We start from the raw sequence: 19295 nt of genomic DNA, 5'->3' as shown, positions 1-19295 counted from the left end.
ATAAAATAATGTATAATAATGTAGACCATATGTTTCGGACTATAAGACTCACCGGACCATAAGACGCACCTAGGTTTTAGAGGAGGAAAATAGAAAAAAAAATGTAAGCAAAAAATGTGGTCATGATGCCCTGGTAAGGGTGAGGGGGTCTGCTGCTGACACTGTTAGGCTGCGTGCCCACCATGCGTTTTTGAAGCGTTTTTGCCGTGGAATTTCCGCAGCAAAAACGCTGAAAAAACGCTTGGTAATACGTGCCCCATGGTCCCCAATGATAATCCGCATGTGCTGTGCGGATTATCATTGCGGAAAAATCCGCAGCATGTCCATTATTTTTGCGGATACGCAGCGTAATTGCCGCCATTGACTTGCATTGAATCGGGTACCATAGTATCTGTTAAAAGAAAGAATTTAAAATAAAAAATATACATTATACTCACCTTCTGATGGCCCCCGGTCTCCTGTACGGTGCGTCCTGGCTCCCCGGCGGCTCGCGATGGTGTAAAAGGACCTTCCATGATGTAGTTTAGTCATGTGACAGGTCACGCGACCGCTGACATCGGCGGTCGCGTGACCTGTCACATGACTAAATTACGTCATGGAAGGTCCTTTTACACCACTGCGAGCTGCCCAAGACACCGGACGCACTGGAGAGAAGACTGGGGGCCATCAGAAGGTGAGTATAATGTTTTTTGGGGGATTTTTAACATTTATTTTTTTTTAACTATTAACTTGGTCACACTATATAAATCCATGCCGGTTGCATGGATTTATATAGTGTTACCAAGTAGTCAAGCATTTTTCCAAGTGATGCTACAATCGCTTGGAAACGTTCTTGATAACCCGCATGCGAAAATGCATGCAAAAATGCTTGACAAATGCTTCTACCTGGCAGGAAAAACGCATGTAAAATCCGCATGCATTTTTCCTGCCAGGGAGATGCAGAAAAAATCCAGAGCATTTCTGCTTCGTGGGCACTTAGCCTTATAGTAGTAATGTACCCCAATTCTGTTAATATCCCCCATTCTGGTATATATGGCCCCCTCCTTCCTGTTATACGTGGCCCTCATCCCCATACTGGTATGCATGGCAACCCTCATCCCCATCCTGGTGTGCATGGCACCCCTCATCCCCATCCTGGTATGTATGGCACCCTTCATCCCTCATCCTGGTATGTATGGCCCCCCTCATCCCTATACTGGTATGTATGGCACCCTTCATCCTGGTATGTATGGCCCCCTTCATCCCCATCCTGGTATGTATTGCACTCTTCATCTCTCATCCAGGTATGTATGGCCCCCCTCATCCCTCTTCCTGATATGTATGGCACCCCTCATCCCTCTTCCTGGTATGTATGTGACCCTTCATCCCTCTTCCTGGTATGTATGGCACCCCTCATCCTGGTATGTATGGTCCCCCTCTTCCTGGTATGCTTGGCACCCCTCTTCCTGGTATGTATGCCCCCCCTCATCCCTCTTCCTGGTATGCTTGGCACCCCTCATCCCTCTTCCTGGTATGTATGGCACCCCTCCATCCTGATATGCTTGGCATCCCCTAATCCCCATCATTCTGCACACAAAAAAATAAAGAATGATGCTCACCTCCTCTCTCCTCCAGCACTGCTTCCCGCTCTGCTGCCTACAGGGATCTCACTGTGAGCCGCACATGTCTTAACTGCCATGCACCCTCACACTGTGAGATGCTGTGCCAGAATAGTTACTGCTCCCCATGCCGGGACTGTGTGCGTGGGGAGCAGTGACCATTCACTCACCTTAATAGCGCGCACACTGTACCCGCAGCTCCTGCGTCCGGCGGTCAAATTTTGTGGGAAAGTGCGTCTTATAGTCCAAATAATACGGTATATACAATTTATATAAATAATATATAAAAAAGGATAAATTAATTAAATAGAAATTTAAATATTGTCATTTCGAACCTAAAAAAAATTATATATATATTTTAGCTATTTACTAAACTAAAATCTTAACATTTGTTAATAAAAAAAATTGAAATTGGGGAGTCCAAGTTTAAACCAAGATGATTTTATACATTTTATACATAATTTTATTTATATACTTTATATACCCTATGTATTTAACATACATAATTTTAATACTTTTTGTGCACTTTTATAGTTTTTATGACAGATCCATAGAAATTGGGAGCGTAGAGTGGTAGAGTAGATGCGCCAGTTACCTCTTTGGTAGCCTTATAGGCTTTCATAGTAAACTTAGTTTGTAAAACAATTTTCTTGAGAAATACTTTTATTTTTATTTTTTTTATTCCAAACAACTTGTTAGTTTTAATTTTAAATGCATTTCAAATTCAGTTTCTGGTTATAAGTCAGTTAACAAATGAATAAAAATTCATTAAAAATGAATAATATTTGAATGCACCACCTCTGTGATGTAAAAATTTGTACATAAATATAGAAGCCTTTCTACCCAACCTGATATTTTTTTTTTATTTTATTTCAACTACATATATTTTGTGAATGTTATTAGAATATTATGAAACGATAGCATGTTTTTTTAAGCATAAAAAGTTTTAAAGTTTTATGCACTTTTAAAAAAAAAAAGTTAAATGTGTTCATTTTTATTTTAAAATTCAAAGTTCCCAAATTGCATAGTTTTTGCATTGTACATATAACAGAGGTAACAGTATTTTTCCACTGTTGGCGAATGACTAGTTACATCCTAAAGTATTGGAAACACAATACCCAATGTTGCCATATTAATTCTGCAGCCTGTGGATTTCTGTACATCTTTTGCAGTAGTATATAGCAGTAGAGAAATAGTAATTAGCTTTCTTTCTGAAATTAATTTTTGGACCTTGAATGAATTTTTCTTGCTAATTTTGGCTATTCTATTTTGCAGGACAAGACAAGTGCATTGAGTCTGAGCAACGTTGCTGGAGTTTTCTACATTCTGGTTGGAGGCCTGGGCTTGGCAATGCTGGTGGCTTTGATAGAGTTCTGTTACAAGTCAAGGGCAGAGGCGAAACGAATGAAGGTGGCAAAGAGTGCACAGAATTTTAACCCATCTTCCTCGCAGAATACCCAGAATTTAGCAACTTATAGAGAAGGTTACAACGTATATGGAACCGAGAGTGTTAAGATTTAGGGGTAGGACGTAGGGTCTACTACAGTGAGTGGGCGATGCCATGTGTAGTGCAGTGTTGTGACCTGTCTGTCTATTGGTTATGCTTGCTATGAAAAAAGCTTTCAGTATTGAGAAATTCAGTGCTCAGTGGTTCCGTATTTTCTTGGCTGCAGATGTACAGTGTATGTTGCTTATAGACATCTGCATTGAAAAAATACATATATTTTTTTATAGATTTTCTACAATTTTCTAAGAATTTTTTTTTTTATTATTTTTCCATACAAACCTAGAGTTTGTTTTTTTAATTAGCATATCTGAAAAATATATATATAAAAAAAAAAAATCATATTTTTAACATAATATATATATCTCTGAAACTGATTTATAGTTCACTTTAAACACAATAGTAAAGGAGGAAAAAAAATATTTTCCCCAAATGGAATTATTACTTAACACTCTGCATTATAAATTCTTACAACAATTGCAATTCTATACTAAACTTAATGAAAGAATATTTTTGTATTTTTTTTTTTTTTATTTAGCATCCTATGATTTCTCCTTTTTATATTTATTAACACGTTTATTGTGAGGTTATGTTTTATGTCAGATATTTATTTAAGCCATTTTTCTTATTTAACATTATTTCTTATACATGGTGTACTTTGATTACCGTAATATACAGTACCTACGTTGTTTTTAGTTTTTTTCTCCTGAATTTTGAAGAGCTGTACATTTTAATTACACTTTTAATAGGAATAGATGTTATTAGCTTTATACTAAATATCTCACTATTTCTTTTAGGGTATAATATGTCTATTGAAACTGATACATAATGGCAGGGCATAGAACTTAAACTTTTTCTCTTCTCAGACCCAGGTTTCCTGAGCTTCCCTCTTTTTGATTGGGCATGCTTTCTTGAATCACTCTGTCCAATCAAAGAGAGGGTAGATCAGCTGTATAGCTCTACAGTTCTATCTGCTCCATCCTCCGTATCCCCCCATGCACTCCTCTCCATGATCAGGAAGCTGAACTCACTGGACCGGGAAAAGAAATATGAAATCCTTTACTGCCCTCCACTATGGATCTTGGAATTATCCCCTGCAATTCCCTAGTCAATGATACTTCCGGTAACCTCTCCAGTGCCCTAGAGCACCAAGGATCCTGACATTAACCCTGTCATAAATCGTAGATCACCAGTGATTTTGTCAGTAGCCCCTTAACTAACCCCAGGCCGTCAAGAATTCTTTGACTCTTACCTGCCATAGAACAGATATATTATTATTATTCTCATTTATATAGCGCCTTTAATTTCCACAGCACTTTAAAGATATCATCAACACTGTCCCCATTGGGGCTCACAATCTAAATTCCCTATCAGTATGTCTTTGGAGTGTGGGAGAAAACCAGAAACCCAGGCAAACACAGGGAGAACATACAAACTCCTTGCAGAAGTTGTCTTTGGTGGCATTTGACTTTAGCCCTTTCATTACCCTGGATGGGCAAATTATATTAGCCCTTTACATTATTATTTATTTACTTTTTTTTTTACTATTGTCTGTTGCCAGTTTGGCCCAATTAGCATCACATCAGAGAGTATTTCCTGATGTATTCCACTGTAAAGGCCTTTGTATGGAATAGTGCCGTCTATTATGTTGTGCTATACAGTAAAATAAAAAGTATCTGGTCATTTAGTATATGTTGGGTCAGACACACCCTAATTGTGGGTATAGGGGAGCCTCAGCACGTGACCGTGCCGTTAACTGAAAATAAATCTCTATACAAAGACTAACACCATTATTTCCGCCATTTGGTGACCCATGTAGTGGTAGATATCAGTTCTGCAGAACATGTAAGAGATTACAGTACAGTTAGTTATAGATAGTGACTTACAGCTGATGTACTTTTTGATGGAGTTGTTCACTTTTCCCATCTTCTCTATCTGGCTCAGACCATCACAACAACTTCTCCAGCCCGGACTGATCTGCAGAGATTACAATAAAGACACATCTGACTTCCCACATTTCCAGCATTTATTCCCAACCTGCACAAACTCCTCATCCTACTGACAGCCCAATACTGAGTTGCTGTTGCCTCTACGTGTCCCTATTACTGTACCTGCTGTGTGGCATAAAAACAGTGCTCCTCTTACTTACATAGTAATGCCCACCTCTGTGCCCCTTACAAAGTAAAATGCCTCCTATGTGCCCTCTAGATCAGGGGTCTCAAACACGTGACCTTGGGTCGCATACAGCCCCTGAGGCTCCGTTGTGTGGCTCTCGGGCCCCTGAGGCTCCATTGTGCGACCCTCGGGCCCCTGAGACAATCGCATTCAGCAAGCCAGGGGTCGTCAATGCCAGCACTTCTTTTCAACTAAATGTGCGTCCTCGGATACACATTCAATTAAAATGTATTGTGGCGCAGAGATCAGCTCTTTACACCTCAATACCAATATCAGTCACTGGCCAATCAGAGGCCAGCAGCTGACGTCTGCATCCCGGCCCTGCCGCTCATGACATCACTGTAAAGTGCCCCTGCTGTGCTGGAGGAAGAGGATGCTGTTCCCCGAGGGAGTAAGGTCAGGTGAGAAGTTGTTTTTTTTGTGTGTATGTAAAGAGCAGCAGAATGAGGGACATTGTTAGAAGACGGAAACAACGATGCGGACATTACTATAGGAAGGAACCAGGATGAGGGACATTACTATAAGATGGGACATGGATAGAGACATTATTACAAGACAGGGGACATTATTACGGGATGAGGGACATTATTTCAGGCTAGGGGACCTTATTACAGGGCAAGGGACATTATTACAGGCTAGAGGACCTTATTAAAGGACAAGGGACATTATTATAGTCTAGAGGACCTTATTAAAGGACAAGGGACATTATTACAGGACAGGGGACATTATTACAAGCTTGAGAATATTATTAAAGGACAGGGGACATTATTACAGACTGATGGACATTATTACAGGGTGATGGACATTATTACAGGGTGAGGGACATTATTACAGGGTAAGGGACATTATTACAGGGTGAGGGACATTATTACAGGGTAAGGGACATTATTACAGGGTGAGGGACATTATTACAGGACAGGGGGACAGTATTACAGGATTGGAGACTTTATTACAGGGCAGGGGACATTGTTAAAAAACAGGGGAAATTATTACAGGACTAGGGACATTGTTACCTGACGGGACATTATTACAGGCAGAGAAATATTATTACAAAACAGGGGACATTACTACAGGATTGGGGACATTATTACAGGATGGGGGACAAAATTACTATATCAGGCTAATTGTAAAACTATAATACTCTATAGGGTCCATTTGGGGGCCAAAAAAAGAAAACATGTAAAAAAAAATGTAAAATAAAGAATGAAAAAAAAATGCACAAAAAAAGATGTTAATCAAAAATTCATATAGAAAAATAATGGTATCACTGAAAACGTTATTTTCTCCCGCAATGAGCGCAGCCGTTCATATTCAATTTTTTCTATGTGCAACCCCTTTATTCAGCTGAGTTTGAGACTCCTGCTCTAGATGGTAAAATTGCCCCCTAAAAAATATTAATGCCCTGTGCAAGTTCACTAGAAAACAGTGTCCACATTTTGCCCCTACAAAGTAATAATGCCCCCTGTGTGCCCCTTGACAGTCACAATTCTCTGAGTGCCACTATAACAACAATGCTTCTTAAGTGCCCACTTAACATTTAATAATGTCCCTTGTGTCCCCCCATGTACATGTCCTCTATTGTCGTTCCACATAGTGTGGGACGTTCTCAGACATTGTGCCTGTTCCAAATTAAATTGTAAAATCCAAGTACGTACAAGAAGAGAGAGCCTCGCTGACACGCTTAGGTATCAGAACAGAACTCTGTTTATTACATCATCGGTCACTCTTTATATAGGCAATTACTGGACATACAGTTGTGCTCAAAAGTTTACATACCCCGGCAGAATTTTTGCTTTCTTGGCCTTGTTTCAGAGAATATGAATGATAACAAAAAACCTTTTTTCTCCACTCATGGTTATTGATTGGGTGAAGCCATTTATTGTCAAACTACTGTGTTTTCTCTTTTTAAATCTTAATGACAACCAAAAACATCCAAATGAACCTGATCAAAAGTTCACATACCCCAGTTCTTAATACCGTGTATTGCCCCCTCTAACATCACTGAGAGCTTGAAGTCTTTTTTAGTTGTTGTGGATGAGGTTCTTTATTTTCTCAGATAGTAAAGCTGCCCATTCTTCTTGGCAAAAAGCCTCCAGTTCCTGTAAATTCCTGGGCTGTCTAGCATGAACTGCGCGCTTGAGATCTCCCCAGAGTGGCTCAATGATATTGAGGTCAGGAGACTGAGATGGCCCCCCCAGAACCTTCACTTTGTTCTGCTGTAGCCAATGACAGGTCGACTTGGCCTTGTGTTTTGGATCGTTGTCATGTTGAAACGTCCAAGTACATCCCATGCGCAGCTTTCGAGGCTGTAAGTGCAAATTTGCCTCCAGTATTTGCTGATAATGTGCTGCATTCATCTTTCCTTCAACTTTTACCAAGTTTCCTGTGCCTTTGTAGCTCACACATCCCCAAAACATCAGCGATCCACCTCCATGCTTTACTGTAGGAATGGTGTTCCTTTCATCATAGGCCTTGTTGACCTCTCTCCAAATGTAACGTTTATGGTTGTGGCCAAAAAGTTCAATTTTGATCTCATCACTCCAAAATACCTTGTTCCAGAAGTTTTGAGGCTTGTCTCTGTGCTGTTTGGCGTATTGTAGATGAGATAGTTTGTGGCATTTGCGCAGTAATGGCCTTCTTCTGGCGACTCTACCATGCAGCCCATTTTTCTTCAACTGCCTTCTTACTGTGCATCTTGAAACAGCCACACCGCTAGATTTCAGAGAGTCCTGAATTTCAGCTGATGTTATTTGTGGGTTTTACTTTGCATCCCGAACAATTTTCCTGGCAGTTGTGGCCGAAATTTTGTTGGTCTACCTGACCGTGGTTTAGTTTTTAGAGAGACCCTGATTTTCCATTTGTTAATCACAGTTTGAACACTGTTGACTTGGCATTATCAATTCCTTGGATATTTTTTTGTATCCCTTTCCTGTGTTATACAGTTCAACTACCTTTTCCCGTAGATCCGTTGACAATTCTTTTGCTTTCCTCATGACTCACAATCCAGAAACGTCAGTGGCTGGATGAAAGATGCAAGAGCCTGTCTGGATCCCAGAAACTCACTCAGCTTTTATGCACACACACTGATTACAAGCAAACATGTCACAGGTGAGGATGTTACCTTTAGTAGCCATTCAAACACATTTGTGTCAAATTCTGTACATGTTATCAGGCCAAAATCACCAGGGTATGTGAATTATTGATCAGGGTCATTTGGATGTTTTTGGTTGTCATTAAGATTTAAAAAGAGAAAACACAGTAGTTTGACAATAAATGGCTTCACCCATCCAATAACCATGAGTGGAGAAAAAGTTTTTTTGTTATCATTCATATTCTCTGAAACAAGGCCAAGAAAGGAAAAATTCTGCCGGGGTATGTAAACTTTTGAGCACAACTGTATATTGTAGCAATATAATTGGCTCAGATTATCTCTACATATGTGCTCGCATTAGCATATATATATCTAATTGGCTAAAGTTAATACAGTCTACACCCACCTTTTAAGGGTCTAGGTGTGGTACTCACTTTTTTACTTTCACTTTCCTATGTGTTATCTCTAAATCCCATTAGAAAAAGAGATTCCTGTGACTCTTTATCTCAAACCCCAGTCAGATTCCATTTTGCAATGCAAGGAGATGCAGTAAAATAATCAAAATGGAGTCAAGATAGATAAATAAATCCTGCTCTCACACCCATACACAGTGTAATGGGCCCACAGCTCCCCTATACAGAGTATGATGGGTTCACAGCTCCCCTATGCACAGTATGATACTCCCACAGCTCCCATTCACACAGTGTGATGGGCCCACAGCTCACCAATACACAGTATGATGGGGCCACAGCTCCCCAAAACACAGTGTAATTGCACCCACAGTAGCCCCCAAACTGTTTATTGGCCCTCACATTAGCTCCCACACTATATAATGGTCCCCTCACTTTATGACAGCCCTCCCACAGTAGCCACCACACTGTATAATGGCACCCACAGTAGTCCCCACTCTGTATGATGGTCCCCACAGTAGCGTCCAAACTATATAATGGCCCTCACATTAGCTCCCACACTATATAATGCCCCCCACATTAGCCCCCACACTATATTATTCCCCCCACAGTAGTCCCCAGACTTTATGATGGTCCTCCACATTAGCCCTAAGATTGTATAATATCCCCCACAGTAGTCCTTACACTATATAATGCTCACCACAGTAGCCAACACACTGTATGATGGCCCCTACAGTAACCCAAAACAGTATAATGGCCCATACAGTAGTTCCCACACTTTATGAAGGCATTGTATTAGGGCCCCCACACTGTATAATGGCCCCCTAGTGGACCCCAAACTGTACAATGGCTCCCACATTATCTGCCACGCTATATTATGGACCCCACAGTAGTCTCCAAACTGTTAAATGGCCCCCACATTAGCTGCCATAGTATGTAATGGCCCCCAAAGTAGTCTCTAAACTGGTTAATGGCCCCCACATCATCTCCCACACTGTATCATGGCCCCCAAAGTAGCCCCCAAACTGTATAATGGTCCATATATTAGCTCCCATACTGTATAATTGCCCCCACATTAGCTCCCATGCTGTATATTAGCCCCCACAGTTTATGAGGCGCCCTACAATGTATGAGGGCCCCCCATACTTTATGTTGCCCCCCACAGTCACACCACAAGTTTTAATTAAAATAAAAAAATATCATATACTCGCCTAATCCAGGATCCTGATGAGTCCAAGAGCAAAACGTGGGCAGACCAAAGTGTTGATGTCATTGCGCCGGCGCATGCACAGGTCGTCAAGAGTACCGACGTGGCTCAGTGACAACGCCCTAATGTGCCCACTCACTACCTAAAGGCATTGGAAATAGATTCTCATGTAAAGTGAATGCAAACTCAACTCCAAATGGGATTATCCTCTGCTGGACCTTTGGTGCCTTTTGTTTTATCAGAGTCTGAACCCACCAGTTTAAGAAAGTTCTTGTATGGCAATTTTTTTAATTTTCATTCTTTAATCAGAGTTACATTTTTGGCTCCAATCACATTTCTTTTTGAATATTCTGTTTTTCTGTTCTGTTTAAGAAAGATCAAACTGAATAAGCGATCCATTTAATCAGTTATACAAACCACAGCAGAGGGGTCGCATTGATTATTATGGGCTCTGTTTGGTGTTTGTTTTTTACAATGGAACCAATAGTCCTGCATGCAGAACATTTTCTTCTATACTAAAAAATGGAACCCATTCATACTGTATCTTATAATAATCACCTGTATTTTATTTAGTTTTTTTTTCCAATTTGTATTCATTTACTCATAATAATTTTCTATACTTATAATCAGTTATATAGTGGATTTAGATAAAATAGGAAATTAATTATGAGCCAATATATTTTTATATTTTTCCATTTTTGTATTTTTAGATATATATACAGTCATGGACGAAAGTGTTGGCACTCTTGAATTTGATCCAGAAAATGAAGTATTTCTCCCAGGATTATTGCAATTACACACGTTTTGTTATACACATGTTTATTCCCTTTGTGTGTATTGGAACAACACAAAAAAGCAGACAAAAAATGGCAAATTTGATGTAATTTCACATTTTTGTTGGCACCCTCAACTTAATATTTGGTTGCACATCCTTTGGAATAAATAACTGTAATCAATCGTTTTTTATAACCATCAACAAGCTTAATGCACCTCTCAGCTGGAATTTTGGACCACTCTTCTTTTGCAAACTGCTCCAGGTCTCATATTTGAAGGCGCCTTCTCCCAACAGCAATTTTAAGATCTCTCAGCAGGTGTTCAATAGGATTTAGATCCAGACTCATTGCTACCACTTCAGAACTCTCCAGTTTTCTTTGTTTTCATCCATTTCTGGGTTCTTCTTGTAGTATGTCTGGAGTCATTGTCCTGCTGGAAAACCCATGACCTAGGACACAAACCCAGCTTTCTGACACTGGGAACTACATTGTGATCCAAAATCCTTTGATAATCTTCAGATTTCATGATGCCTTGCATACAGCCAAGGCACCCAATGCCAGAGGCAGCCAAACAACCCCAAAACAGCTTTGAACCTCCACCATATTTGACTGTAGGTACTGTGTTCTTTTCTTTATAGGCCTCAATCCATTTTTGGTAAACAATAGAATGATGTGCTTTACCAAACAGCTCTATCTTGGTCTCATCTGTCCACAAGACGCTTTCCCCAAAGGATTTTGGCTTACTCGCGTACATTTTGACAAACTGCAGTCGGATCTTTTTATGTCTCTGTGTCAGAAGTGAGATCCTCCTGGGTCTCCTGCCATAGTGTTTCATTACATTCAAATGTGGACGGATAGTTTGTGCTGACACTGATGTACCCTCAGTCTGCAGGACAGCTTGAATTTCTTTGGAATTTGATTGGGGCTGCTTAAACACCATGCAGAGTATCCTACGTTGCAAAATTTCATCAATTTTTCCCTGCCATCCACATCCAGGGAGATAAGGTATAGTGCCATGGGTTGTAAACTTCTTGATTATGTTGCGCACCGTGTACAAAGGAACATCAAGATCTCTGGAGATGGACTTGTAACCTTGCGATTGTTGATATTTTTCAACAATTTTGGTTCTCAAGTCCTCAGACAGTTCTCTTCTCCTCTTTCTGTTCTCCATGCTTAGTGTGGCACACACAGACACGCAATGCAAAAACTGAGTCAACTTCTCCCCTGTTAATCTGGTTTCAAGTGTGATTTTCATTTCACACTTGTTACTTGCCACGGGTGAGTTTTAACGAGCATCATATGCTTGAAACAAAGTTGTGTATCCAATTGTGTATGCAATTTTGGAAAGGTAGCAACAATTTTGTCCTGCACATTTTGGGGTTTTGTGTGAAATTATGTCTAATTTACCTTTTTTTATCTGTTTATTTTTTGGCGTTGTTCCAATACACACAAAGGAAGTAAATATGTGTATAACAAAACATGTAATTGTAATAATTTTCTGGGACAAATACTTAATTTTCTCAATCAATTTCAAGGGTGCCAGCACTTTCGGCCGTGACTTTATACATACTGTTATTATTGTTTTAGCCACTTTTTTAAGCTTTATGACCTGGAGTAGTGTTTTGCTACATGCAGTAGCTTTCTTTTTGGTGGAATGGGCTTGTTTGTGTATTATAAAGATGATCAGCATGTAACTATACAGTCGTGGCCAAAAGTTTTGAGACTGGCACAAAGTACTTCAGTGTTTTTAGATCTTTTAGTCGGATGTTTCTGAAGTACAATTATCAGCATTTCATACGTTTTTGAACTTTTATTGCTAAAAACATTAAGTTTCTGCAAATATTCAATATTTATAGGGTTGACCCCTTTTTTTTTTCAAGACTTCAGCACGACGCCTTGGCAGCTGGATATCTGCTTCTGGGCTAAATCCTGACTGATGACCACCCGATGTTGCCTAATTAGTGTTTGGAGTGTATCATAACTTCTGAGATTTTGCTTGCCCACCCGCTTTTTGAGAATTGGCTTAAAGTTCTCAATGGGATTGCGCTCTGAGGGAGATTTTTGGTCGTGAACCCAAAATGTCATTGTTTTGTTCACCGAGCCACTAAGTTATTAATTTTGCTTTGTGCCATGGTCTCCATCATGCTGGAAAAATCATCACTTATGTAAAGAAAAGTATCTAAACATCATCCAAGGAACAACTTCTCCCAAAAATCCAGGAGCAATTTAGATCTCAAAACTTTTGACCATAATTGTACATGTAATGTATGACTGGCCAAAACTTCCAACTGTGAAAACAGTTTATGAAGCCAGTTGCCATTATTTAAAGGGATTGTGATTTCCTAATTAATAGTAGGCCATTGAAAAGTTTATCAAAAGTCACCGGAAGTGGTTGGATTTTTTTCCAATTGTTTTTTTTCCTTGGTAATGTGAATGCCAGGAGGTGATTAACATTTATGTAAGATAATAAAGTGTTGAGGGAGGGTATCTATTACGAAGGAGTAAAGGTATAGGATGATGTGGCAGGTATAGTCTTAACAGGTTCTTGCCATCATGAACTAGAGAAATGCTTCATATCTGGTCGAGCTTTTGGCATTTAATGTCAACTGAACACTTAAAACTAGTCAGGATTGAAGATTTTACATGATCAGGGCATTTGGGGTGTTTGTTCTTTTATAAATTAGGGGAACAGTACATATAATTCCTTTATGTAATGGTCTTCCGCTTGATCTCGAGCCATGGCGACTTGATGGATGAACGATCTGTAGGAAGACCATGGCGACTTGGATAAACGATCTGTTGGAAGATCGATCTTGTGCAAGCCTAGATAGGTCCACCAGGGTCTACTCCGCCATTATCATGATTGTATCAAGCTATTGGGTTACTGGTTATAACCCTTTACCTTCACTATTAAAGTTCCATTTTAGTCAAAGTTTTTGGCGTAAAAAATATTTAAAACATTTGGTGCTCCTTAATAGCTAATGTTTATTCACTGGTTTTTCGTTTTGTGATAACATTATTTAAAGATTTTTTTTTTATTTTTTTTTAAAAATACAAAAAATCAAAAAATTGAAAGACAACCCTCTCATTTTTCACCATCATTGTGCTTTACCATTGCTATATTTATACCTTTTGCCTTCACGCACTAAGAAAGCTATTGGGCTGAACTCATTTCTTAGCCCATTATTAAGAAGCTGTGTTATTACTGAAGCACAGCCATGGCTTGAAGTCATCTCACTAATTGCTAAATAAACACCAGGAAGGTTTTCTTTGCATGCAATATGTCTGCATGCATCGGGGATTAGCTACGAAGAGATTGACCAATAGTGAGGTGACCTGAGCTTCAGTATCAATTTTTTTTTTTATTTCTTTTTCATTTTTTTTTTTTTTTTAACTTTGGCGTTCGTTTCCATTCTGCAACAAATCATTGTGATTCTTTACCTTAAGCGTTATTTTATTTTGTTTTACGTTCTAGGTGAAGAAAGTGCAAGGTTGTTGCAGATCATCAAAAACAGGGCTATTCTCCTTCAGTATACATTACTGTAAAAGTATGTTGGTTTTTGAAAAGTTTACAATCATTGAGACATTTCAGCTTTTGTTAAATTACCGCACCCAGCAGCCCACTTTTTTTTCCACCGTGACTGCTTGATCATGAGTATGTGCTGTGATGCGTGACCCAAACATTTAGATCCAATTGCTTGGAAGATGCGGACAGATTACATCTTCATAGTCATATCGGGTCAGTCCATGTATTATTTTTTTATCATAATGTTTTTCATAATAAACTTTATATTTGTATTGTGCATCTAACACATTTAATGTAGCATGGAAAGAACAATCTACCCAATCTGTAGATCATATATTTACAAATAAAAGGTAGTTAAACACTTTTAATGGTAGGATCATCTCAGCTTACCCAGTAGATACATTGAGGTAGCTTAAAGGGAATCTCTCACCAGATTTATACTACAACATCTGAGAGCAGAATAATGGAGGAAAAGAGACCCTGATTCCATTGATGTATCACTTAGTTTACTGGGTGCAGCAGATGTGACACAATCAGAGTTTTTAGATGTATCGTAAAGCAGAGCTCAGAAAGCTAACCCCGCCCCACTCCACAGCTCACTATGTACATTGTATAGACAGTGAGCTGCTCATCACAGGTGGAGGCGGAGTCTGACTAGCAGTCACGTGCACATCAGACCTGGCAATGATAATCTCATAGTGATAAAACCTTCATTGTAAGTAAACAACAGCACACAGCTTAATAAAGGACACATCCCTGAACTCAGTGTTTCAGCCTCTATCTCCTGTTGTCTTCAGATTACACAGCAAAAACCGGCCGACAGATTCCCGTTAATGAGTATCTAAAGTGCTTTATTAGGCCTAGTTCATTTTTATTCAGTGTTCTACGTTGAGCACTTGCGTTTGGAGTTTCCGTATGAATCCTCGAAAACCAGGATTTAAATGAAACTTTTCACAAAGCCAATCAGTATAAAGTTATATATAATTTTGTACACCATTTTACATCTATTTCAGCAGTGTCCATCTATTGGCATGGCATACTATGCATTTGTATCTGCCTAAAAAGAGAGACACTTCCAGAATAGAGGCCAAGTGGAATCCAAAGTGACTCCACCTGCTCGAAAATACTCAATGGCTCCTTCAGGGCATTTTTGGGGGATTTATTATTTATTATTATAGTGCCATTAATTCCATGGCGCTTTACATGTTTAAAAGGGGTATACATAGCGAACAAGTACAATAATTTCAACAAAAACAAGTCAGCGATTGGTACCGGAGGAGAAAGGACCCTGCCCGTGAAGGCTCACAATCTACAAGGGATGGGTGAGGATACAGTAGGTGAGGGTAGAGCTGGTCGTGCAGCGGTATGGTGGAGCGATGGTTACTGCAGGTTGTAGGCTTGTCTGAATAGGTGGGTCTTCAGGTTCCTTTTGAAGGTTTCCACGGTAGGTGAGAGTCTGATGTGTTGGGGTAGAGCGTTCTATAATAGGGGGATGCACGGGAGAAATCTTGTATGCGATTGTGGGAGGAGGAGATAAGAGGGGAGTAGAGCAGGAGATCTTGTGAGGATCGGAGGTTGCGTGCAGGTATGTACCGGGAGACTAGGTCACGGATGTATGGAGGAGACAGGTTGTGGATGGCTTTGTATGCCGTGGTTAGGGTTTTGAACTGGAGTCTCTGGGCAAAGGGGAGCCAGTGAAGGGATTGACACAGAGGAGAGGTCGGGGAATAGCGGGGGGACAGGGTTTTAGTCTGAAAAACCTAGCGCAATGCTCAACAGAGATCACTGAATAAAAGTAAGCCTATCCTTACAGTACTATTTCTTTAGACTGAATACAAAGAGGTCATGAGTTTTAGGGTCATATCGAAGGCAGTGCCATCTGCACGGACGCAGTAAGGTGGCACCAGAAAACCTTATGCCAGAACATTCGGCACCATGTTACATATGTGTTCTCCCCTAGAATGGCACTTTTCGAAAAAAATACCTTCATATTGCATCTATACAGCAACGCCCTATAGACTTTTATGGATGCTGTATTAGTGTTCTTTCTAACTTGTAGCTTGTACCTTTTTGTGCACCATGTTCACAAATTGAGTGGAAGGCTCCCAAGTCATCCACCAGCTATGGCTCGAGGATGTGACAACATTTTTTAGCACTCTCAAGAATGGAAGTGAAGGCATCATATGTTGACATGTAGAGGTCTTCCATTCTTTTTTTGCTTCTGCAGATTTTAGTTTAAAAAGTGTATTTTCAGAAATATTATTCTGGGCGAAAAATTTGCTATTTAGTTCAGAAAAATATTATGGATTTATGACTTTATAAAGTTTATATTATTTGTCTACTGTTGTTACATAAGACTTGGCATGTCTCCAAAAAGGCTAAACTGCTGCCATAACTTGATTCATTCCTCCTCCCTGATCACAGTGCATTCTTTATAACTCTATTAATCCATTCACTGGCAATCAGGTGCATTCATTCCCATGGCTAATGTACTAATAGATGAATAAATTGACAACTGAGCAGTCTTCGCTACCCATTGGGTCTTCTTGGGCCAGAACTGCTAAGTCGCTGGCCACTCAGCGCAGAAAGTATCAGGTGAGCTCCAGCAACTTGATCTTTTGACTCTTACCCCATTTCATAATATGCAAATTGCCTCTTCAGAGAGGAAGAGGACAGGAACTCTAGTGACACCTAATGGAAGTAGCAATCCTAAAAGTCAATATCGACCCTTTAACAAGCCTTATCACATGACTTGGGATAAAAAGGCAGATCAGAAACTCCATTTGGAGACGTGTTTTGGGGTCATCATTGCAAAGCAGGAATACCTTAGACCGAGTGTCAGAATCCTCTTGCCCAGCTAAATCAGCTCTCCTGCTTTGCACTGGTGAGGGGTAAATAGCCGAAACACACTCTACAAATGGAGTTTTTGGTTTGGCTTCTTATCCTTATCCTATGTTATGTGACAGGGCTCTTTAAAGGGAATCTGTCACCAGGTTTTTGCCATGGAATCTGAGAGCAGCATGATGCAGGGGCAGAGACCCTTATTCCACTTACTGGACTGCTTGGTGCAGTTTTCATAGAATACCTGTTTTGTCTAATGTAGATGTAACAGAGGGAAGACCCCTGGGCTATGTTTAATCCCACCCACACCCCCTGACTGGTAGCTTACTGTGTATAATGTACATTGTCAATCAGTGGTAGGGGCGGGGTTGCAGAGATTAACTGGACTGCTGTGCACATGAACCCTAGTTAGACATTGATAATCTCTTCATAAAACACTGATTGTATTGTGACACATACTTGGAATCAGGTTCTCTGCCTTAGATTAGATATCAAAAACCTGCTGACAGATTACCTTTAAAGGGTCAATATTCATTTTTAGGATAGCTACTTCCAGTAGGTGGCACTAGAGCTCCTCTCTGAAGAGGCTAGTTGTATACTCATACAGTATAAATTCCCAGAGGAGCATTGCATGGCTTGTAAGTCTACTTGTGCCGTCTTCGCACTCTACCCAAAAGGAGGAGGTCTAGCAACTTATGGGAAGCAGAAGTTCCAAACCTGATCCCCTCTGCTTCCCCTGCTGCTACTCTTCCCTCAGCTCACCTTGGTGGTGTTGGCCTCTGTTCGAATGGAGGTGGCTGTTTTCCATTTTTTTGGGGACATGGCAAGTTCTCATTACTATAGAATGGGTTCCCCAGGGTGAAAACTAATATCCTTCACTACTGTTGTACGACCCCGAGTTCACATCCACTTTTTGGTGTTAATTGTGAGGAATGTAAAATTTGTGATGTGCTTATGGCAAGTGTGTATCATAGCGTCAGAAGATCACATTGGTTAACTAGTCATGTTCTAGAGCGTTTGTAGGCATCTGTAGTCAGTGGCCTTAATTGTGTATATTATACTTATTATCTTGATATAATGATGTTGTAGTTTTGAGCATTTACATTACATTCATTAACTTCTCTTAATTCCATTTTATTGTTCATAATATTCTTACGTTTTGTTTTATTACTGTATGTGTTGTGTTTTAGACAAAATTATTCCAGTGTTCTGTGGCTATATCGACCCGCTCAAAAAACTTTTAATGCAAATATATGATACATTAGCTTACACACAATATGTATGACTTCAATTAGGACATGTAATACTGTTTCTAAGTAAATATAGCTTTCTAAAAATAATTAGAATATGAAAGTTAAAAAACTGTATGAAGTAATTAAACATACTAGTATTAATACACTGGAAATAACCAAAAACGCAAAATAAAAAAAAACTAAAATTAAAAAGATAACATAACCAAAAATAAGCAAATTTATAATGTTATGTCGGGTTAGTCAAAAGAACCTAGCTAAATCTGAAAAAGTAATTCACCTGAAGATAAATCTGCTTGAAATCTCACTAATTGTTTCATTTTATATCATGTTTTTCATATAGTTTTATATTTTCTTTCCCATTGTAATTTTTTTTTTAAACCAGTGATAATTTTGAAAATAGAATAATGTACTTTTGGACTGTTGTTTTGTAGGTATTTAAAAAAAATGATGATAAAGTGAGAACTAAAGCAGGAATTGACTGCTTAAAATACCCAATTTTTGATTTCAATATTGGAAAAATTAAGTTAATAGAGAAGGTTGCACCTTAAGTATTCTCATCAGCCAGTAAGAATGGAGAAAAACCAATAAGAACGACTCTGGAGAAAAAGAGTTCAGTTATCGTAGAGTCAGACGGCAGTATAACTTGGACGAGGATAGCAACACAATGCTCGGACTGGCTGGCGGCTTCCCCAACCCAAGCATGACATCTGCATGTAAATACATGCTGTCACACTCAGGTCAGGAGAGCCGACAGCCAGTCTATGCATTGTGTTGCTATCCTCATCCGAGTTACAAGGCCGTCTGACTCTTCCCTTCGGCAGTGTGATGTTTACTTTACCTTGCAGAGGCCCTATAGAAAAATGTAGTACTCGGTGCCCAAGGATTCACCTGATAACTTGAGATCACCGCAGTAAAAC

General features: G+C 39.5%; 1 protein-coding gene across 6 annotated transcripts in view; it reads left to right on the top strand.

Moving 5' to 3' along the window:
* Nucleotides 1-19295, top strand: part of GRIA4 (glutamate ionotropic receptor AMPA type subunit 4) — a 469022-nt gene that overhangs the window by 444358 nt on the left and 5369 nt on the right. For 2 of the 6 annotated variants that reach the window (XM_073662086.1, XM_073662085.1), the window contains exon 15: nucleotides 2874-3008. In XM_073662086.1, coding sequence (XP_073518187.1) covers nucleotides 2874-3008 — 135 coding nt within the window. Of the gene's footprint in view, nucleotides 1-2873; nucleotides 3122-14233; nucleotides 14307-19295 lie in introns of those variants that run through there. The other 4 variants (XM_073662088.1, XM_073662087.1, XM_073662090.1 and 1 more) reach the window with 3 other exon arrangements.

This window comes from Phyllobates terribilis, unplaced genomic scaffold (assembly GCF_046119375.1).
Source record: "Phyllobates terribilis strain yellow unplaced genomic scaffold, ASM4611937v1 Scaffold_2__4_contigs__length_985480577, whole genome shotgun sequence".
In the NCBI taxonomy this organism is placed as follows: Eukaryota; Metazoa; Chordata; class Amphibia; order Anura; family Dendrobatidae; genus Phyllobates; species Phyllobates terribilis.
Note: the sequence above shows the minus strand (reverse complement) of the source record. Positions and strands in the feature narration are given on the sequence as shown.